Genomic DNA, 22,019 nt, shown 5'->3' with positions numbered 1-22,019 from the left:
CACTCCATTAGACATTTTTTCTGCAAAAGACTTTACAAGTTCTTTGAATTCTGTATCATTTAAGGAAAGTATCAACTGTTCTTTAAAATGTTTTGGTAATTCGTTGAACTCGTTAAAATTGTCTTTCTTTGTAAGTTTTTGAAATGCTAGAAACTGAAGAGAGCTTGGTGAGTTCATGTTGTTTATTTAGTAGAAAAGTTTTTTATTAAAGTACAGTATGTTTTTAGTAAAAATGTTTTAAATTGATTAAATTTTATTAAGATTTCGAAGATTTTTCCTTTATTCGTAGCAGATTTGACAACATTTTACAAAGCACAGCTTAAGAAAGTAGAAGCAAACAGCTGTAGATTTGGTTAATTTTTCATTCCTCAGAGTAGATAGTAATGTACCGATCGCTTTTGGAGACGAACGACTGTAGATTCGGTTAATTTTTCATTGAGATTTGCTGTGTTATTTCTCAGCTTCCTTTATGGTACATTGAACAGTATTTTACATTGCTTTTCGGTCGGCTCCGAAAGTGCGCCAGGAACCCCATATTACTATCTACTTTGCATATTATTATATTGCACAAATACTGCATGAAATGTATTTAAACTTCAGAAGAAAATTTTATTGAATTAACAAATTTGATTTCGGACATTCTTCTTCGTTATAAGTTAGAAAACGTTTCAAAGATTGAAATTTACCCTTTTCGTCAAGTGATAAGATAATTTGTACACAAAATTATATCTTCCGGCAATAGAACACTACTAAAAAAGAGCAAAATTAGGGAAAATAAGATTAATCATCTTTTAATATATTAGACTTTTTTCATTATTATTTTTGTAGTGAGACTCCATTGCCGCACGTTATATCCTTTATGTTTTTGTTTTTTAACATGACGAAGAGGGTGTAGTTCTATACTCGAAACGTGGTGTTTTCCATTTTGTATTATATGAAGATACCAAATATCCGAAATCCTATTAAACATTAAAGTCTTCCATTGCCAATAACTAACTTTTTATTGCTATTTATTGTTTTATTATTATTAAAATGTATTTGTATTTAGTCATAAAAAATTAAACGTTTGTTTGAGTTATAAAGGCAATAGTATACTAGTTACAATATAATTGAAACAAGCAGCCTTTAACTTAAAATCCTATACAAATGAAACACTTGTATAGGAACTGGTGAACAGCGTGAACTGGTATTTTCTGTCTTATTTTTGTCTGCTAATGAATATTAAACAACTATTGATTGATTCTTTAATATTTCACCTAATCACGTCAATCACTACTACCATGCAAGTTGAGAATATTTGCGCTACCAACCATACTACACGATTCTATAATTTTATTAATGTTTTAGTACTTTTTAATATACAATTCTATTAATTTTTTGTAAAATTATAGATATTCAGTAAAAAATCAAATACATTAAATAGCTAAAATTAGTTGTCTTGAAACTATAATTCATTTGTTATTATAAATCGGTAATATTTTTGTTGTATCATGAGATATATTAGATTCAACACAAAGTTGTTTTATTTACTTATTTGAATTGTATAACATACAAGTGAACTTGTTGCTTTAACATCGATTCCAAAAGGTTGGATCTAACACGTGGCCTAGAAAAAGAGGACGTGACACCCTCTGGATAGAGAAATAACTATGACGTTACAAGTTATAGAAACAGTCAGTTCTAAAATATTACGCATACGGTAAATAAAATGTTATTAACGTATTCACAGAAAAAAACTGATTTATAGAAACCGGAATATCAAAAAGCTCCAGAGGACTATGTAACTTTTAATGTTTAAACTAAAGCTACTCTTTAATAAGGAAATTAAGTGCGGTTAGTGGAAGGTGTTCTTAAGACGACTCGGTAAACACTAGTTTACCGAGCGGAAGTCATACACTACATTTCTGTTATTTAAACTTTCGTTGTCGCGGTGGCCGCAGTCAAGAAATATTTTTTATATTCTAACTAATTGAATATATTTCTGGTATAGCTTCACATGTTTTTTTTTTAATTGTCTATAAACATATAAACAAAATCTGTGGACTTGGCATTGAAGTCAAAGAATGAATATTGAACTAAATAGTAGGCCTACACTTTTTGCAAATTCTAAATAAAAACTGGAATGCCTTGCATAATACGTAATTTTTCACTAAAATACTTTCAAAACCCGGATAATAAGTAGAACCGATACTTATATAAATGTTTAAAAGTTGGTATACTCAACTTTTGACAATTGATTAATGATTTTGACATTAACATATTGCTAATTGACATGAACATCTGACATAATTAAGACTATATCACTAGCGTAATTTGTATTTTTAAGAAGTAATTTTAGCTGTATTCGGTGAAGCGTGATTAATACGCTTACCTGGGCTGCCCGCCGCTCTTCTATTCATCCTTTGACCCTTGCCCAGATAGGCCTTGACCCGTTTAACACAACACCATATTGTGTTAAGCTGTCACCTTAAAACTGGAATTCTTAGTACCAGGTCTTAGGGCTTCTTTTATATGCACACTTAGAACCCGGTGTTTATTGTTCTATGGTGAACAAAATCCTCTTTGCTATTCCTAGAAATTTATTTTTGATTTCATCTTTTGTCATTATACGTAAGAAGTATAATTGTGGGCCTGCCTCTTCTAAATCACGATGGGAGTCAAGAATCCAGTTCCAAAGGTTCCTCTTCCTTCTTTGTTATGTTTACATGCCTGCTACACTAGACAACTTTCTATTTCTGGACATATTTGATCCTTGTATGAACTGTACTCTAACCGCCCCTGACTTCAGCCTGGATATTATCTGGTATTGGAATGACAGCTGATTATGAGGAATCCGCTTAACACATCTTTATATGACTATTTAATATTGTAACTTATAAAATGTCCTAAGGAGAACTTTGCGCTTTCCTAGGCTTTGGGATGGTGTTTTTCCTTTGCTGAAGGTATAGTGTAACGTGTAACAAAGTTGCACTAAATAGAACTCTGTGGAGGCTACAGGTGTGATATTAGTCGCAAAATAAAAGTGGAAAGAGGCATGTTAAACAAATCTATTGAATGGTTTACATATGAAGCCTATTCCCTAGCTCTATTACATTTGTGAAGCTTAGTACATAAATAACTTTAAATAAAATATCATTGATATGATAAAAAATGTTACGTAAGAAGTTTTTACATTGATTAATCTAGGCATAGCAGCACGTTGAGGTGGCGTTGGGATTTCCCGTAACTTTTAAAGCAATGAAGAGAAGAATTAGCACTTACTACCATGCGATTTCATTGTACATCATCGTAGATCGAGCCTTAGGACATGCACTACAAATTTCAAGTAATAAAGCCTCTAATGTAAACACCGTAATTTATAAACTCAATTGATTCATCTTAGTTATATAGCCTGTAATTTAATAGTAAACTTGGTAAGAGCGTTTGGAATTCATGGACTTATACGTCATGCACACTATTAATCTGATATACACCTATTTTAATCTCAGTATCCTTTCTGAAACAATTATGGTTTAATCCTCTTGAATAGCTCGTGAAAAAAGTAAATAACTCTCAGATGATCACTTTTTCCATCACAAACTTAATTTATTATGAATTTTCATTTTCAAACAGGACCACTTTTACGTTTTTCTGAGAAAAGTGTTATTTTGATTAGATGTGAGCTATACCTATCATATTTTCTGGTACGTTCACAATATAGGCTACATAAAATGAACAATATTTAGCAGGTCTCGTTAAATCCACAAGAGTTAGAGCTAGTGGCCAGTTAATTTTTAGCGTCTAATATGTAATATAATACATTACACCTATATTTGTTGCACAGTGTTGCTGAACAAATCATGATATATTCACTGCTCTAAAGTAGAGTTTCTACTATATAAAACAAAAACAATTAATTATAAGCAAGTTATAGCTTTCATGTTTTTAATGAGACTTCATTATTCTAAAAATAGATACTTTTTATACCTTTAGTAAATATTTCAATAGATTAAAACAGTTTTTAAACAGGAAGACTCATACGTTTCTTATATCAGCTGCGCGCCGCACAGTTTACTATACTGACTTTAGTTTAGTTGTACTTAAATATAATTCATAGTTAGTTCTATAAACAAATCTGCCAATTAACCACTCAGTATAAGATATGAAGACCAAACGTTCTAAATTTAAACTATTTTCTGCTTTTGACATTTTTTATTTAAAATTAAATTCGAGTTTTGATCTATCAATAAACGTCTTCAGTAAGTGAAGAAGCATTCGTTGTTATTCCAAGTTACATGTACTTGACTTGACCTTGGGGTAGCAGGGTCTTCAGAATGTATGGTTACATTTTAACTCGACTTGTAACAGACCTCAATTTGTTTCTGTGATTGGGGAAACATTGGTTTAAAAACTAGTATTTTGTAACTGTAAAGATTTTGAAGTAAAAAGAAGGCGTTTTTTAATATGTAATAATTATAGTTCAGATATTAACAGTTAAACGTTATTTTTGGCTATAATTCATTTTTCTGTATTATAATAAGTGTTTATCTAAAGAAGGTACAGACGTATAAAGGTTTTATAGCAACACACATCTACATAATTTAACTTGATAATCCCTCTTTTATTTTGTGAGATATGCCATATTATACTTATATTTGTTATATAATGTTGCCGAACAAATCTTAGATACGTGCACTGCTCTTTAAAGGGTTTCCACATAATTTTTACAAATGCAAAAATATATATATATATATATAAACTATGTTTACTCATAAGTTGTTAGATAAGTTTTATAATTCAGAATATATGTACACTTATACAGCTTTAAAATAAACTTAAAAGGTTTAAAACAGTTTTTAATAGGGAAACTCTTACATTTAAATTTTACGAGCACTAAGCAGAGAATGCAATACTACATATAGTTCAGTATGAAAGATCTCCTCAGCTTTTTTAAGTTATCTCTTCTTCATAATTGTCTATTTATAAACAAACCTACCAAATAGCCTCTCAGTTCAAGATTAGAAGTTGAAGTGTAAGATACCTTTGGTTCTGTAACTATAGAGAAATGTAAAAGTAGATTGGTAACGGAGGACTAGGCAATGGTTCTCTAGAGTTGTAGTAGATCTAGCTAATCTCGTATGCATGGTAGGAGTTCTTTCTGTTATGCTGTTAATAAACTGATCAGCTCATTTATTATATTTACTGTATTCTATTAGTGGTAAAATATAAAGAAATATTTGGATGATATCCAAACACCTACTTTTAAATTGTTTCATACATGTTGGATTACAAAACACAAAGTACTATTGTAAACCACATGTGTTTTGGGCAATATATATTGTGAATTCATTAACATACAAATAAGATTCCGAAAGTTTGGATGTACAGGTTTCTATGAAAACGCTATGGCAAAGGTGCAAAGACTATATTAGACATAAATAAATTTGAATTTGTGTGTAGCTGATGTACACATAATTATTAAATGTTGCTGTTTCAGATTATGTTATGTGTGCAACTGGATATAAATGAAGACGGTATACAAAGGAATCGTTTCTAGCACAAATTCCGTAAGCTATATTATAAAAAGTTCGAATTAAAAGTTGCTTTGGACATAGTTTTAGTCACACGAATAGCATATTATGATCCAATTTGTTTCGATTACGAACTGTAATTTGTTCTATATCTTAGTTTAAAAATTAGTAACTGTTGATGTTGTAAGCTCCCCCTCCAGTCCTATTAACAAAAGAAGATGTGATTCCCCACATAGAGTGGTGGTGATGAGAGCTGAAGCGCGATTGGCTCGCCACTAGGATGAGAAAGGGAGGGGAGCATTGAGAGTTTGCCTTATAGTAAGATTTCAGACCACAGTCGTTCGTCAGTTCTTCATCGCAGAACGTCAAGAACCCCCTGATAGAATACCGACATCGTAACTACGTTCTTAGGATATTTTCAAGTAAGAGATAGTAAAATAATAATAATTCACATAGTATGTAACAATATTTAAGGTAAACTTTAGTAGCATATCGCTTGATTATTTGTGACAACTGATTGCATATGTAAAATTAACTTTTTTCAGTAACATTCTTCTGAACGATAAACATTAGATGATTGCTTTGTTTCATAACAATTCAGCTAAGCATACATGAGAGTTATATTCAGTAGTAGTTAATTTCCCTTGTTTTTTGCTCAACAATACTGTTTGTTATACCTTAAATTGTCATCACTTTTGTAAAATTGTCATCATTGCTTAATCTATGACCTTATGTTTGTTTTAAAGAAAAAACAATAAAAACAAGTTGTAATTGATACCTAGAATGTTATAGAATATATGCAACAATACCTGGAATATCAGTGTATATAAAGTTAAATTTATGTAGATTATTCCAATAATTAAGGAGACTTTATTGAATAAAGGAGCGTACCATGAAAAAATACGATTATATACTAAACCTAAAAGGAGAGTGTGTTGTTAAAATATTTATAGCGTCAATAATACAAGGTTTTTGAAAGGTTTTATTAAAATACGCATTTTTAAAAATAAGATTAATTAACTTGTACAAATATGCAAAAAAATTTCTCTTTTTTTAAAATACTGTACAAAACGAAATTGTATAAAGTGATCATTTTTATTAAAGAAATTTACTTGTAACATTATGTTTTATCTTATATCATAGACATTGTAATAGGTGATTAAGAAGTTAACTTAACTATTAGAGCTACGAGTACAGTGGTGACACTGCAGGGTCACAGATCTCTGAACACAGTAAAATCTATAAATTTTTTTAAATATTTTATTTTACTAAAAAAAAGTTAGTTGTAACATCGATTTTTATGTTTTTGTTTGTATTTGTGTAAGCCACGGCGCGTCATGACCACTGTAATAACAAACAAGCCGTTCGTTTGATATTAATATCCCATTAAAAATTAAAGATAACCTAGTTCAAACGTTAAGCACAAAATAAATAGTTTAGAGAAAATAACGGAGGTTAAATTAAAATTTCGTTTTTATGTGTAGAGAAGAACATTACATTTAAGTTTTTATGTTATCAAGAACGCAAGTTGTCCAACCAATTCTTTGTAAACCATTTCAACTTTCATTCTTAACAGGGCTCCGTTAAGAAACCTCGGCAGTGGTCACGTTATTGAGCTTATAGTCATTATTTTGGTTTTAAAGAAAATTTCATTTTATAAAAATTATAGTTTTTAACACAACTTTGACTTAGGTGTTAATTTGCCGTAGCTAAAGCTCGCTCGTTGGAATCTTTAGACCGTCGAGGGCGATGTTGCGCATGATGGTCCACTCGCGCCCTTAAGAGCAAGAAGGAGCTGTTATAAGTTAAATATATGGATTATTCATAATCAGTTCTTTTTATTTGAGCTTTAAGGCCTCCAATAGCAGTTTTAACAATAAATAATTTGACTTTCTAAATTGCAGTTTAATAGTAAAGAACCACAACCAGTACATTTTTTCATTCTCACCGACACCGAATTTAGTTGCACATGATTTGCTTTGCACGTCTAGATACAACATAAACAAGCTGAATTTAATGTAACTGATAACTTTAGCTTAATTAAGTCGTTTGTGGTTAACGTTCAAACGCGGGTATCTACACTTTTTGATCCAAGATTAGGCAAGCATCTACCAACCCGAGAGTTTTTCGACCAGGGGTACTGAAATTGTCTAATACTTTATATAAATTAAGTTACTGTGATTACAAAATATATGATCTTATAGTATCATTGAAAAACAGTATTTTACGAATACGATGTATTTTTTCGTGGTTAGTTCTTTCTCGCTTTCGTTGCAATTTAGCAGAGAGCTTCTCTCAATAGCGTCGCATTTTCTCGGCTCGTTTCGCAAAATGCGATAAATGCGATTTCAGCTTAAATCTTGGAATGGGCTGAGTGAAAGATGTTAGTCTAGTAGATTAATCATTATCGTCCTATATTATATACAGCCGCATGTGAAACTGACTCACTCACTCACTGATATATACATACGAATTCTAACATACTTTTAGAAGTGCTGGAAACTTGAAATTTGACACGCAGGTACCTTTTGCAATATGACCTACAGGAAAAGGCTGAAAACCGGACTTTTTTAATTTTAAACCTCTCAAAAAAAATTTCAAACCGGTTAAAACTGGTTGAAAACTGGTGTAGTTTTTTGTTTTAGAGCAGTCTAGCGACTAAACAGTAGGTCGTAGCTCAAATCTAATTTTGTCGGGATTTAGCAAGTTTAATGATCTACAAAATGGACACATTAGATGTCCCCGCATCTCTACCATTCCACCCGAAAAATGCTTTTTAAAATTTGGACGATTTCGGATTGCAGACTTTTGTTTGAGGCTCTGTAGTGTGTAAACCGTAGGTCGTAGCCCTGATCTGATGAAAAAATGCCAGTGTGGAGTGAATTGAACTAAAAGAAAGGTACAGTAACTTTTTGGCCTATCAAAACGGTTTGGCCAAAAAACGCGTTTAAAAGGAAACGTTTTTGAATTTTGACGTAAAAACTTGGCTTCTGCGCTCGATAGCGGCCAAACCGTTAGCTGTAGTTAAAAACAAAGCAGAAGTGAATTTGGAAAATTACGTGATCTACAAAAAAGGTCTTGTTACTTTTTGACCAGCTAAGCTGCAAAACGCGATTACGTGCAAGGTTTTTGTAATTATCACGTAAAAAGTTAGTTTCCGGGCTCGATCGCGACCAAAACATTGATCGTAGCACAAAATAGATGTAGTATTGGAATTATTAAATGACGTGATCTACAAAAAGACTTTGGTTACTTTTTGACCTATCTTCAATGGTTTGGCTGCAAAATGCGATTAAATGCAAATATTTTGTATTTTTTACATGAGATTTCTGTTCTTGGAGGCAGTAGCGTTCGAACCATAATTTGTAACTTAGAAGTAAAATTTGTAGTAACTAGACAATGATTAGATCTACAAAAACGGTCAAGCACTTTTTTCGTATATACTTGCATAAGCCCGATAAACGCTCTCAATGGCAAAATGTTTCTCGTGAATTGGCTATTTTAAGGGATTTTAAGATCTATGCGACAACAATTTGTGGAATTTATTTTAATTCAAACACAATTCAATATAACATATAATAGCAAATAACAAATAATATAAACAAAAATAAAATGATTATAGCTATAAGCATGGCGCCCATAGCATTAGTATTCCGTGGGAGATTGCAATAATAATTAACAAAAAACACTCTTAAGTAATAAGACGCTTTAGATTCCAAAACAATTATTTAGAATAATATACAATATGTTGTTAAAATATTTATAACCTCAATAATACAAGGTTTTTAAAAGGTTTTATTAAAAGAAGCAGATTCCAAACAAATTTAATTTATTTGTAAAAAGGTGCGCAATACAATTTTTCTTACTTGAAAATAAAAAAATTAATATTAAATAATATGGTTATTTATTATTCAAAAGTTACAAGTTACTTGTAACATCGATTTTTATCTTTTTGGTCGTATGTGTGTCAGCCACGGCGCGTCATCACCACTGTCGTAACAAGCATGCCGTTCGTTTGATATTATTATCGCATTAAAAATTTAAGATAACCTAGTTTAAACGTTATGCACAAAATAACTAGTTTAGAGAAAATAACGGAAGTTAACCTAAAATGTCGTTTCTTATTGCGTATTGACTAACATTAAATAGAAGTTTTTATGTTATCGAGAACGCAAAATGGTGCCACTTTCGGTACTTTCCAACTCAAATACAGTTTTTAACATCCATAAGTAGGAAAACTTTTATCCTATAAAGACCAATGTTTTATACAAGATTTGTTCAAGAGTACTAACTTGGAGTATGTACTTTTAGAATTTTTGAATTATGTTTATAGAGTTGTCGAACTAATTGTTTGTAAACCATTTCAACTTTCATTCTTAACAGGGCTCCGTTAAAAACCTCGGCCGTGGTCACGTCATAGAGCTTAGTCATTACTTCTCTTTTAAAGACAATTTCTTTTCATAAGTACAACTTTAAATTAGGCGTTGATTTGCCGTGGCTAACGCTCGCTCGTTGGAACCTTCAGACCGTCAGACCGAATGTAATGGTTATCTCCTAACTGAGCAGGTTCAAGTTTGAGGTGAATGTGAATTTGTTAGGAAAATTTACAGTAAATATATTGTTAGGTCAATTCAGGATTAAGCTGATTTTTATTTTCTGTTCATATATCACTAAACAAACATTTTACAGTGAAATGTGTAAAAATTTAAAAAAATATGATTTTGATTATCTAAGAACAACGCTAGAGTAAGCTGACTCACTAGATTAAGGGTTTTTTTTATTGTACAGGTTAGTGGTTCTATTACTACTCGAGTTTCTATAAAATTTCGTTCGTAAATTTTAAGTTTTCTATGAGTAACATCGTCCTTGCATTTTCTCTGATGTACGAAGGTTGTTGTGGCTCTAGAAATGTTTAAGGATAAAACATAGTTTCAATATTTTGTATAATGCCGTCACATCACAATGACAACTTTAATAACAATTGAAAGAAACTACCATACACTTTACGTTATAGTATCGTACATAAATCCGAAAATATAAAAATTTAGTCCTAACATCTTTCTTTGGTCCTCGTTCCTTTGAAAATCTAAAATTTCTTTTGGTTCTTCTTATCTTCAGAACTATGTCAAAAAAGGTTGTCTAGGGCATTGCACTAACAAAAAATTTTTAAATTTGTTTTATTTGATAAAAATACTAGTTTTTGTAACATAATACAGAAAAATATGTCAACTGGATAAGAAATATTTTTACGTTAAAATGTTAAAAATTTCCAAAAAATAAAAACAAAAACGAATATGAGGTAACCAAATACTTGACACATTAGATAAAAGTAAATCATTAATCCTTATTTTAATTAACTAGTAAATTATTAACAAAACGCAGGTGTGAGATATGTAAAGAGTTAATGTGTTTGGTACTATAACTGTCCTAATACAGCATTCTTCACATAAATAACATGTTTTTTTTCCTGCAGGTATTTGGAGAGGTCACCATGATCATTGAAATAACGACTGCAGTTGAATTCCTGATTCGTCTGCTTCAGGGGCAGCACCGGGGAAAACAACTGAATAATACACAACTAGCTTCTTTCAAAGACTCTCTGATTAAGTTGTTGAAAAACAAATACAAAAGCCACTGGTATCCAGAGTACCCGAATAGAGGATCAGCGTATCGATGCATCAGAATTAACGGTACCATGGATCCAATTGTGGCACAAGCTTTTAATGCAACAGGTTGTTCAGCTAATTCCTTAAGGGCACTCTTTCCCCATGAACTTACTGTTTGGATCGACCCAGAAGATGTATCGTACAGAATAGGAGAAAATGGAAGCATTTCTCTACTGTACGGTACAGAATATAAAGAAGAGCAAGCAGTTAGTGTTTCAACAGAAGTCGCTCCACCAACACAGACACCTGCAGTTATGTGGCAATTCAACCCCCAGACGGTATTCTGTTACGCATATGCAGCACCTGTTTTAATAGAAATGGATCAACTCCAATCGCCTTCAATATGCTACAGTGACCCAAGACAAATGGAGCCATTCAACCTCCAGACGGCACTTCTCCCCCATGAACTAACTCTTTGGAACCACCAAGAACATTCAGAAAAATATTCAGAAGAAGATGTATTCTATTACTCGTATACAGCACCTTCGATCTCATACAGCGCAGAGCCTATTCATGGCATCTTCATTCAGTGGTGTTCGTGCTGATTGACCTGTGATATTTTAAAATGATTAGTTTCTGCTCCCTTTTAGTTAGTAATAAATAACGATTGATTTTTCACCTAACTTATTCACCGAACTGTTTGTAAGTAAATCTTAAAAAAATGATTCTTTTATATTTTAGAAATGGTTGAGTACCATAAAGTTAGGCCTTTGGATTTTTAAAGAAAAATAAATAATTCTTTTATAGTGAATTATTTATTTGATGTATTCAGTATTTAAATGTCTCTTGTATGTCAGAGTCAAGTATTAATTATTTTTCTCATAAATGTCTTACCGTGTTTATATTTTGAAAAATGTTTTCTTTTTGACTAATTGTAATGTTCGCGTGCATCTTGTTTCTTTATGTTAGTATGTTTTCTTTCAAAAGCTCTATGTTTCAATGAGTTATAATTTTATTTAAAATCATTCACTGTCATATTTTTGGTATGATAATCTCGAATAATACATAATATATATTTGAGAATGAAGAGATTGTATTTAATAATGTAACACGGAAGAACATAAAGGCTATGCTACATTAAGGTGTTATCAGGTGTATTGTCAGTACTTTACTTACGTCTAAATATATAGGTATATAGTCAAGTAGAATTACTACACTATTGTCATTACAAATAGCTTACTCGGATTGCTAACTTATCTTCTTGTAGCATTTTCAAGACAAGATCTGTTCACTACAATTTATTTTTTTAATAAAATATATTTTGTAATAACCTTTAAAAAGTTCGAATTTATATGTAAATTTAAATTAATATTTTACAATAAGAAAATTATGAAACAACGTAGGGTTACAGGATTGTTTATATTAAAATGTGTTGTATTGATATTTAAAATATTTCAATCATGTATTATATTGTATTTTATTTAGTTTTTAAAGTACCCTAATCTAGCGTTGCTGAATTCTGACTTTGCTTTGTATGAAAAATTAGCAAATCTTTTATTAGACTCATACTCAAAATTTGTTAAGATTTTAGTTATTTCTATTTATAATCATCTATTTCAATTATTTTTTTCATTAGTTTTTTTTAAGTAATTAGGGATTTAGAATTAATATTGTCTGATTTATAAGGGAGGTAATTTTAAGAATCAGGGAATGCTAAGATATGCTCTATTATTATGTAATTGTGTTTGTATAACGTATGTAATGTACATGTATATATATATATATATATATATATATATATATATATATATAGAGAAGTTTGTACATATAAGGTTAAAATTATTTTATGTCTAGCCATCATGTTCTATTTCCTAAACTGTTAATATTGGGTATTTAGTTCAAAAAGCTTATTAAGTTTCTAACTTTAATATAATTGTCTGATTTAATATGGGGAGTTGTAATATAAAAGTATCTGGTAATCCTTAAAAATGCTCTCCTGAATATTGTTTTTTGTATAGTGTATTTACTGTATATGTGTGTATAGAGAATTGATGTACATATAATTCTATTAAACATATAAATATAAAACCTATTGGTTTAATTTTCTTTCTACCTGTCGCCTTTTTATTACCTATAGAATTATATTATAATTTGTATTTTAAGTGCAATCATTGGGTGAAGCAATCAAAATTTTGTTTTGAACAACATTTTGAATAAATTTGAATAAAATTGGTTTTTATTATTAAACGATGAGATTAAATAATTGTTAATGTACTTCGTATGCAATAGGTAATAAAAAATCACTCCACTCATTCTTACATTTGAAACCAATGACAAAGTATTTGTCCCCTGCCCTAGAAAGGACAAGAGAGTTCAGAAATATATATTTCCCGTTTTGTTTACAACACTCTACCTTTAAATAGGAATTTTTGTGCTCCGAAGTATTAAAATTGTATTTAATAAGTCGCTATGCATTGCTGTATAAAAGTAACTTTATTTAAGGTTATTGGATAAAACCCCCGTTATAGGCTGCATGGAGCTGTTTGTTATTGTACTTTGTGACTCCTCTGTTTCAGGACATTTGGAGTGTGTTCTACAATAGGCAGATAAAGGGATATCTGCAGGTGAAGATAAATGATTAAGGACAATCAGGGGTACTTCCTATACTACCTTCATGAGTTGTTACGTTATTTGATAAACACAATTGTGCTACGATTACATTTTAAATTCGGTTCTATTTTAAGTTATATACCATAAAATATTAAAAAGTTCAATTAAAAATAAAATCATATTATATAAAATTAACCACACACGTTAAAGGTTTAAAACTAAGCATGAGTAAGAACAAAACTTTTTAAAGGTATTAGACTATTATTTTTCAGTTAACTACTCCTAAGTGAAATGATTTTTTCTCTTTCACATTACGTAGGTTCAGATGCGTAAATTAAGCCCCTTATAATTCATGATTAAATGTAAGGAAAATCCAAAAAAGAATATAAACAGAAAATAGACTTGCATGTTAATTTATACGCATCTAAAACGGTATTTTTACAAGTAAGAAATTGTGGTATGATGTGATTAACATTACAGGTTTACCCTTAAAAATTGGTTAGGTGTTTTTCATTCAAAATAATAACAGGGCGATAGTTGGAAAACAAAATTCTTGTAAAATATATTTATTATGAAGAATAACATTACGGATTATCCTAAAATAACAAGGGGATACCTTACCTGCAAGCAAACTCAGGATGCTTAGATGCAACTGTTTTTTCCACTAGGACTAACGTAATCCATCCTTTTCAGACAGGTATTTTTATTGTTTGGCCTTTGATATTTTTCAGAATTAACTGATTTTCTTTTATAAGGACATGGATAATCATTGATATTTGTCAATAATGCACCACAGTACCGACTACTTCAACGCTAGTTCACAATACGTCCAGTAATATTATGAAAACTATTAAAAAACAGATCAGACACAGAGTGTCCTGAAACTCAGCACATTATCTAGTGAATACTGTTGTAGTTCTTTTAGACGAGCGTAGCTCCACAGCTGATAAATTGTAATATTAACTGTTTTGGAGTTACACTCTTTTAACTCATCCACTGTTAAGATATATAACCTTATAAAAAATAATTTAAACGTTACGTTGCTTATTACTTCCATTGAACTATGTTTCATTGTAAAGAACAATTTTCCGTAGACTAATAAAATCGATTTAACAATTGATTTACCCACTTGTAAAAATAAATGGTTCAATTAATTGAACTACTGCTTTTAATTTGTTTACATTTGTTCTTAAAGGCATAGGGCTAGGTAGTTGACTTTTGTCAGAAATAGTCTTCTCATACATTTGTATTAAGCCTAGAATAAATTACAATGTTAATAAGTGTGCAATTTAAGTCATATTTCTTTGATCGTAGGAACAAGAAGGTTTCAATATTAGAGTCGCATATACATTTCACTCGAGCCAGAAATGCTCATACATACGAAATCCTTCGAAATTGCGTGTGAAACCGCAAGGTATAACTAGTTTTAACATTAATTGTAATCGTGTACCTTACACAAACCTTACAGCATTTTTTTATAACTACGATGTTGAAAATTTAAAAAGGATAATTTTTAATAGGCATAACACTAATATGGTCTAAGAATATAATTAAGAACTTGTTGCGTTCGAAGTCGCTGGTAATTGCTTGGAACTAAAAATATTATCTCCTGTCGTTTCTGGATTATTAATTGAAAGAAATTTACAATATGTCGTAGGGGGACGTAGCGATAAATATTAAATAGAGGTTTGAATTAAACTAGAAAAATAATGTCTTGTATTCCGTCTTCACCGAAGCGGGCATACTATATGTAAGATATTATTATGTCTCCGTAGGCAGATACTATTGTTTAATTTTTGTTTTATTGACCAAAATCCACTATTTAACGTAATAAGATATTTTTATTTCGTATAGTTATCTATTACAATAATTTGATACAATTATTAATTTGATATACTATCAATAAACTACATTGTTGTTTAAATTATTATTAGTGTTAATAAAAAAAAAACTGTCCATTTAAATTAGGTTTAATAGTGTGTCTACTTGCATGTACAGTATTATATTAACGATGGACCAAGATAAAGAATAATTAATATAAACTTACTCTAGATGGTTATATGGTTCATTACTATAACGCCGAAGTATATTGATAGTAATATAGTGGCGTGGAATTTGTTTTAATATATTTCTAATTAGTAATTTACTTCATATGTGATAGCTTAAGATTTGTTTGAGTAAACTGTTGTTAATGTTTACTGCCTTACCGGTAAGCTGTGCGAACGTAGTGGAAGCATCACTGATCAGAATGAAGAATGAGCGCAGGTAGAAAAACAAATGCACGGCCAGGTCAGTTTTTGAAAAGTATGACAGTTAGTCCAAGGATGGCTATGTGTAACAATTGTCCTACCCTGCAGAAAAGTGACGTCCACCACCCTTGTCAAAAGAACTCCTTGAATCGGTTTCAGGCTGAGACAGTGCACCCAGCGTTTGTCCCTTTTTAAGTACGTAATAAACGGGCGAGACAGTTTTACGACGTGGTCCTATAGTCCGTTTAGCGGGAAGACAACAAACGTTCACCGCCCGCCAACGACACAACCAAATCTACCATGCAGCTGTCAGTACCTGCCGTTCATCTGTCTAGACGAACCATCGTACCGCGGACGTACAGGTATATTATATCCTTGTAATTTATTCAGACTGAAAAATGATCTTTCCAGATTCTGGGTTATTCTATATTTTAGTAGGTTTATTTATTATTCATTAAAGACCCTTTACCGTCAACACATTATTAAATTGATTGTCAATTGTAGGTTTGTGATTATTTATATCTTAAAATTGTTTATTAAAATATAAAATTACAGCTTCAATAAATACAACTTAACAGCATCAAAAATGAATTTATTTTCTCTGATAAAAATACAAACTAGTATTTTGCTAACAAAACAGTATTTTATAAGATAAATGTGTACGACAAAAATGAAATTTTAGATAGAAAACTAAAGACAGTTAAATATGTTCGACTAATATCCGAGTTCTAAAACAAATAACCTGAACTTCACATTGGAAACCCAGGAGAAAAATTCTCTAACCACTTTACTATAAAAACTAAATTGGTAGAAAATAACTACACTATGATAAGCCCAGAAGTCCTAGAATCGAGACACAGTGGTGCATATTTACGCAAGACCCATTAAAGCGTTTTTAACATCTTTGCACAAATCTTATGGAGAAGTCAGTTAGAGTTTCATGTATCGCCAATGTTCCAGTCGACTGTGAGTGTGAGTAATTTATCAGTAAACCTAAGATATTTTGGACCTTGGACTGCATGACTAGCTGGGTTATTAAGTATAATTATAAATAATTTATGACGCCATTATCCCCACATGCTGAATACTGTTAAATACATACTGCCAGCTCCTATATTTTGCTAAAGAAATATTACTGTAGGTATTTTAATACCAATTTGTTAATTAATTTTGATGAAATCAAAAAGCATTTGGTTTTTAAAGAGTAGTAGCACTGCTTGTTTGTCCCAAGTGAGAATTTTATAGATAAATACATCTAACGCAGGCTTGCGATATTAAAGGAGTTTAATATTCTCATGAATATATTCACTGAGACTTTTGAAATGGACGACGACTACCAACAAGATATTCAGTGATGAATAAGAATCTGGATCTGTTCATATTGCCTGAGGTCCGATGTTCTGGCCTTTTTTTAATATCACGAATCTAGGTGCAAGTATCCAATATAATGCTGGCACGTTCAACCGACTAGAGCTTAACGCTCCTAGACTGAAATATCACCAAATAAACCCAATTTCGCTTCTACTGAAGCTATAAATTCAATTCCATTTTGTTAATGTTAATGCATGTCACTTAAACATAAATTCCTAAAAGTGTAACAGGAGCATGATATTTAGCACCAACACATCTCTGCTAGATGTGTCAGTTGTTTCTGAGAGAAAGTTGAACCTTATCATAAACGGGCATAGCAACAGGCATAGTATTCAACAAGACGTAATATTGCTTAACGCAATATACTTGAAGAAGTTTATATTGGATGTTGCTTGGTGTTATCTTTAAGCCATACGAGGTAATATTACACTTATATAGTAGAGCTAGCTTATAAGATGATAAAGTTATCCATATAGTTATTTGTGAGAAAGCACTATTACGAAAGTGTACGAGCATATTGGCAGTTAACACAAATTTTACAAACACTATCCAAAAAAGTGTAACTTTTATTTTAGTGTGAGGAATATCTCACTCTTCAACGCCTTGTCAGCAGTTTAAGAAACAAAAAGTCTTTTTGTTTGCTGTTATTATTTGTTACTGTTGTGAACTAAGTGTAGGAAGATCAAGCAATTTCTCATAGTAATATGATATTTGCTCTGCTTCCGGCCGTAACAGGATATTCAAGACGTGTATGGTTAGGATTAGATTAGCCAACTCCTTTTGAGACAACAGGCTACAAACATGGGGAATAATAGCACTAACCTTGGCACTATATATCTCATTCACGTCATCTACCAGTGAGAGAAGGCTGGTTTTGTTGATGTAGGAATGGTACTCCCTAATGTTTAGGCTTGCAAAAACCGCTAAAGATGAGGTAGATTCACTCACTCTGAGAGTGAATCCCGATCTTCCGCAGTAAATAAGACCTATCAATCAGCAATTTTTATATATTTTGCTTAAAATGTCTTTAATATATCAACATTTTCATTTACTGATTTGCAACTTCTGGACAAACACTGGGATGGCCCGGTTTAAGTAAGGGGATTTCTTTATATTGAGTCTAGATTCAACCGGCAGGTACAAACCATCCAGAAGTTATTTATTTTGTAAACCTCTTAGAGCTGTTTATTAGACAGTGATATTATATGTTGTGACGATATTTCTATAATTATTATCAAGTTTTGAAATACTCTTGAATATCTGTATTTTACTGAGAGTTTACATGTATTCGTTATAATATAGTTTTACAATAACAAATATATGATTGAAATTATATTACTTCAGTAGGGCTCTATCATAATTTTGATATAACCCTTATTATAAACAAAATTTACACAGCAAAATTTATCATTAGATTTTACAATAATTAGCTCATTGTCAGTTAACACATTTCGTAATAATACACAACACAATAGGGATTGTTATTGGTTGTATGTTTTATCAGTTTAAAATTTTGCGTTTAGTACGTTATGTAAAGCTATACATTACCATTAACGCAGTTTTTCTGTAACGAAATGGAAATGGCGATAATGGAAAGCAATGTAACCCAAATCAAATGTAAGAACTATTGGTTATTCTACATTTTTTATTTCCATTTGTAAAAATACTTATAACACACTGTTGTTATGTACCAAAATAAAGCCCAGTGATGGCTAATATCTGTATGAAGCTTTCATACTACTATTTTCGAATAAATTAGCTGGCTTTTCATTAATATATGTTACTATTACACTATTCTTTACCCTCTAGTAAGTATGTATTTCTAATATTAAAGGATTGTAGTTATTACAAAACTTTAACCCTAGTTGGGTTAATTGAGAGAAATTGTTTCTAAAAATCAGGGTGGCTTAGTCTGTGGATGAAACAAGGACTCGTATATGTTTGTTTTTATTCATATTATCTTAATCAGATAAATGCACGGACAAAAATTCAACTGCCACTTTTAGGAGTAATTAATTTTTTTTACACTGAACTGTTAGAAGCATGTTGTACTGCACCTATCTGCTCTGTCATTTTGCTGGAATGATGTCCTCTTTCTGTGTTAAGTAGTCACATACCTTTGGATATACATAAGTTAAAGGATTTCCACCCCATAAAATGTCAATTTATAGCTCTCGTATTGTAATCTGACTCGTTATAAAGTTATTTTAAAGAATAAACTAGATCCAAGAACAAAATTTGAAGAAAAAAGACTAGTAGACTTGTTTTTTTGCAATGATGACCTCAAAATCTGAAAAACATCTATATTATGTAAGTAAATATTTAAAAGTAATCCGTATATATAATGCAAGGGTATCGTATCGCAAGCAAGGGTTTCAGTATAAATTGCTATTGTTAGAATACAGGAACATATAGACTCTATCGCGTTCTCTCTGTGTGGTTATTATGATTTTTAGTTCGTACTATTATTGTAATGGAGCCAAAATAATATTTTTTTAGCTTAATATATGTTTAGCCGTAAAGGTTGGTTGTTTTCTGTTACACATGTACGGATTTCTCCTAATACCAAATATTAAGGTACTATGTTTGCGTTCTGTACTGTAGTTGGGAAAAATCTACTTTAATACATAAAAATGTATATGACCTTTTGAAAACAATGAATATATATATATATATATATATATATATATATATATATATATATATATATATATATATTTATATTCATTATTTATGGGTGTGGAATAATTAGGAATATTGTTGTGCTATGGTTCGACAACTAACTTGCATTTTTCTAAAGCATTAATATTTATAGGGTCATAATGTTGCTCAACATTGGTTCAACATTGCTCAGTCCTAGGGAGTCTATAAAGGAAACATCGCGTTTGTTTTTCCAGTAGTTCATTCTCCGCCCCATCCATTAGAAGATTTACCGACCTTTCTAACTTGAGAAATTTCTCTACACTTCTTCTTCATTTCTTAATGTAGTTTTCAAAATTGGAAGCATTTTTATTCTCATAGTTATTTTACCTCGTGTTGACATATGACTACGGTTTTATGTGATTGATAACCATAATGACAGAGGAATTAAGCTCCTTTATACTGAAAGTAGAATGCCAACTATAAGTATTAAAATTAAGATTTATTTTTAGGTAAATTTGTTAGAATTTCTGTAGTAGTAATTTAATAGATATCGTGATTTTAGCGCAGGCAGGCAGACATCCTAGTTGTGGGGTTCCAAGCCAGCCCAAGGCAGATTGAGACCAGAACAGCTGATTCAGATATCGGTACATTGTTAAGTTACTATTTGTCATAGTATATATGTACCTTCCATCTCTTTCCTGGTTGTGCCCCACCCACCTCCCTTCCTGTTGCTTCATCCCCAGAGCAATTACTTGTCGAGATCAGTTCAGTTGGTGTAAAAAGTTTCATGTGAAAAGGTGACAAACTCGTCTGTTTGAGAGTAAATTTTTATGTTTATATCGCTATTTATTTTCTATTTAATTAATTTCATTATGATTTTGGCATTTTTTGTTTTATAATATTTTCAAATCACAACAGACCTTGATTGTCTACTTTGTAAAAATAGTTTTGTTTTAAGTAAATCTTACTTTTTTCCTTCAGATTTTAGGACATATGTTTATTAATTTGTAAAAATTTTGAGGCAGAATAAGAAAATAATAGATTTTAGTGAGATACTTTTTAATAGTAAACAGACTTTTATTAGAAGTGAAAACTTATGAATTATTACGAATTGATAAAAAAAATCATCGACAAATTTTGAATTTAGTAAAGTGTGGTTATTTGAATTCAGTTATATAGAAACTTCATGACATGATAATATTAGTTCATGTTATAATATTTTAAGATGAATTATGTTAGATAGGAATATTTTAGTGCGAGTCCAAAATGAGTGGAAGGACTTTATCCGAAAACAGAAGATGTGTAAGCTACTTAAAGTTTTAAATTTATTTTATTCAAGGGTCGATATGAGTTTAAATTTTAACAGAGAAATTAATTTTCAGCCTAATCTTTACATTATGAATACATTTATAGAACTAGTTGGTTCATAATTGTAGTTTATTGGGTAACTATTAGGGATACTTAGTTGTTGAATTATATTTAACATAACAATCGGTTTGAGATCATTAGTATAGTTTTAAATTTGTAAGAAAATAGCACAACATATTGAATATATTCAAATATAACAAGTTTTAATTTTTAAAGGCCGATCTATTACAAAATAAACTTTCATATAATTTTTATTTTCTCGTTTAAATGCGTGTACGGTATGAGTTAGTGTACGGCATAAAATACCAATCATTTTTATTTACTTGATGAAATAAGTAATTTAAAAATTTAAGTCAGTCCAATATAGTTAAAGGAAAGTATTCGTTTAAATATACTCCTAATTAAACGTATTTAATCATATTGAATAGTGCTTAAAAACTCACTCAGTGACTAATACATATTAAAATTGCCTTTAACTCAGATTTAGAAGAGTATTGTCTGGTACAGTCCCCAGCTTCCTCAGGATGTCATTAGTCATTTTTGGGCCTAAATACTCAACAGACTTTAGACGTTTTCTCGATTGGATTTAATTTCTTACATGATAAAATTCAAATTGTTCAGATTAAACTGATATAACATAAAATGAGAAGGTCAACGTTAAA

The 22,019-nt window shown here is 30.7% G+C and overlaps 1 protein-coding gene across 1 annotated transcript; it reads left to right on the top strand.

Annotated features, from left to right (window-relative positions):
- Window positions 1-11,001: 11,001 nt before the first annotated feature.
- On the top strand, window positions 11,002-11,721 carry LOC124371564 (protein BTG2-like). Its single transcript, XM_046829912.1, has one exon. The coding sequence runs from the start codon at window positions 11,002-11,004 to the stop codon at window positions 11,719-11,721; it is 720 nt and encodes a 239-aa protein (XP_046685868.1).
- The last annotated feature ends 10,298 nt before the right edge of the window (window positions 11,722-22,019 follow it).

The sequence above is a fragment of the Homalodisca vitripennis genome, unplaced genomic scaffold (assembly GCF_021130785.1).
Source record: "Homalodisca vitripennis isolate AUS2020 unplaced genomic scaffold, UT_GWSS_2.1 ScUCBcl_1605;HRSCAF=5443, whole genome shotgun sequence".
NCBI classification, from domain to species: domain Eukaryota; kingdom Metazoa; phylum Arthropoda; class Insecta; order Hemiptera; family Cicadellidae; genus Homalodisca; species Homalodisca vitripennis.
This window is presented reverse-complemented; position numbering and strand designations above follow the sequence as displayed.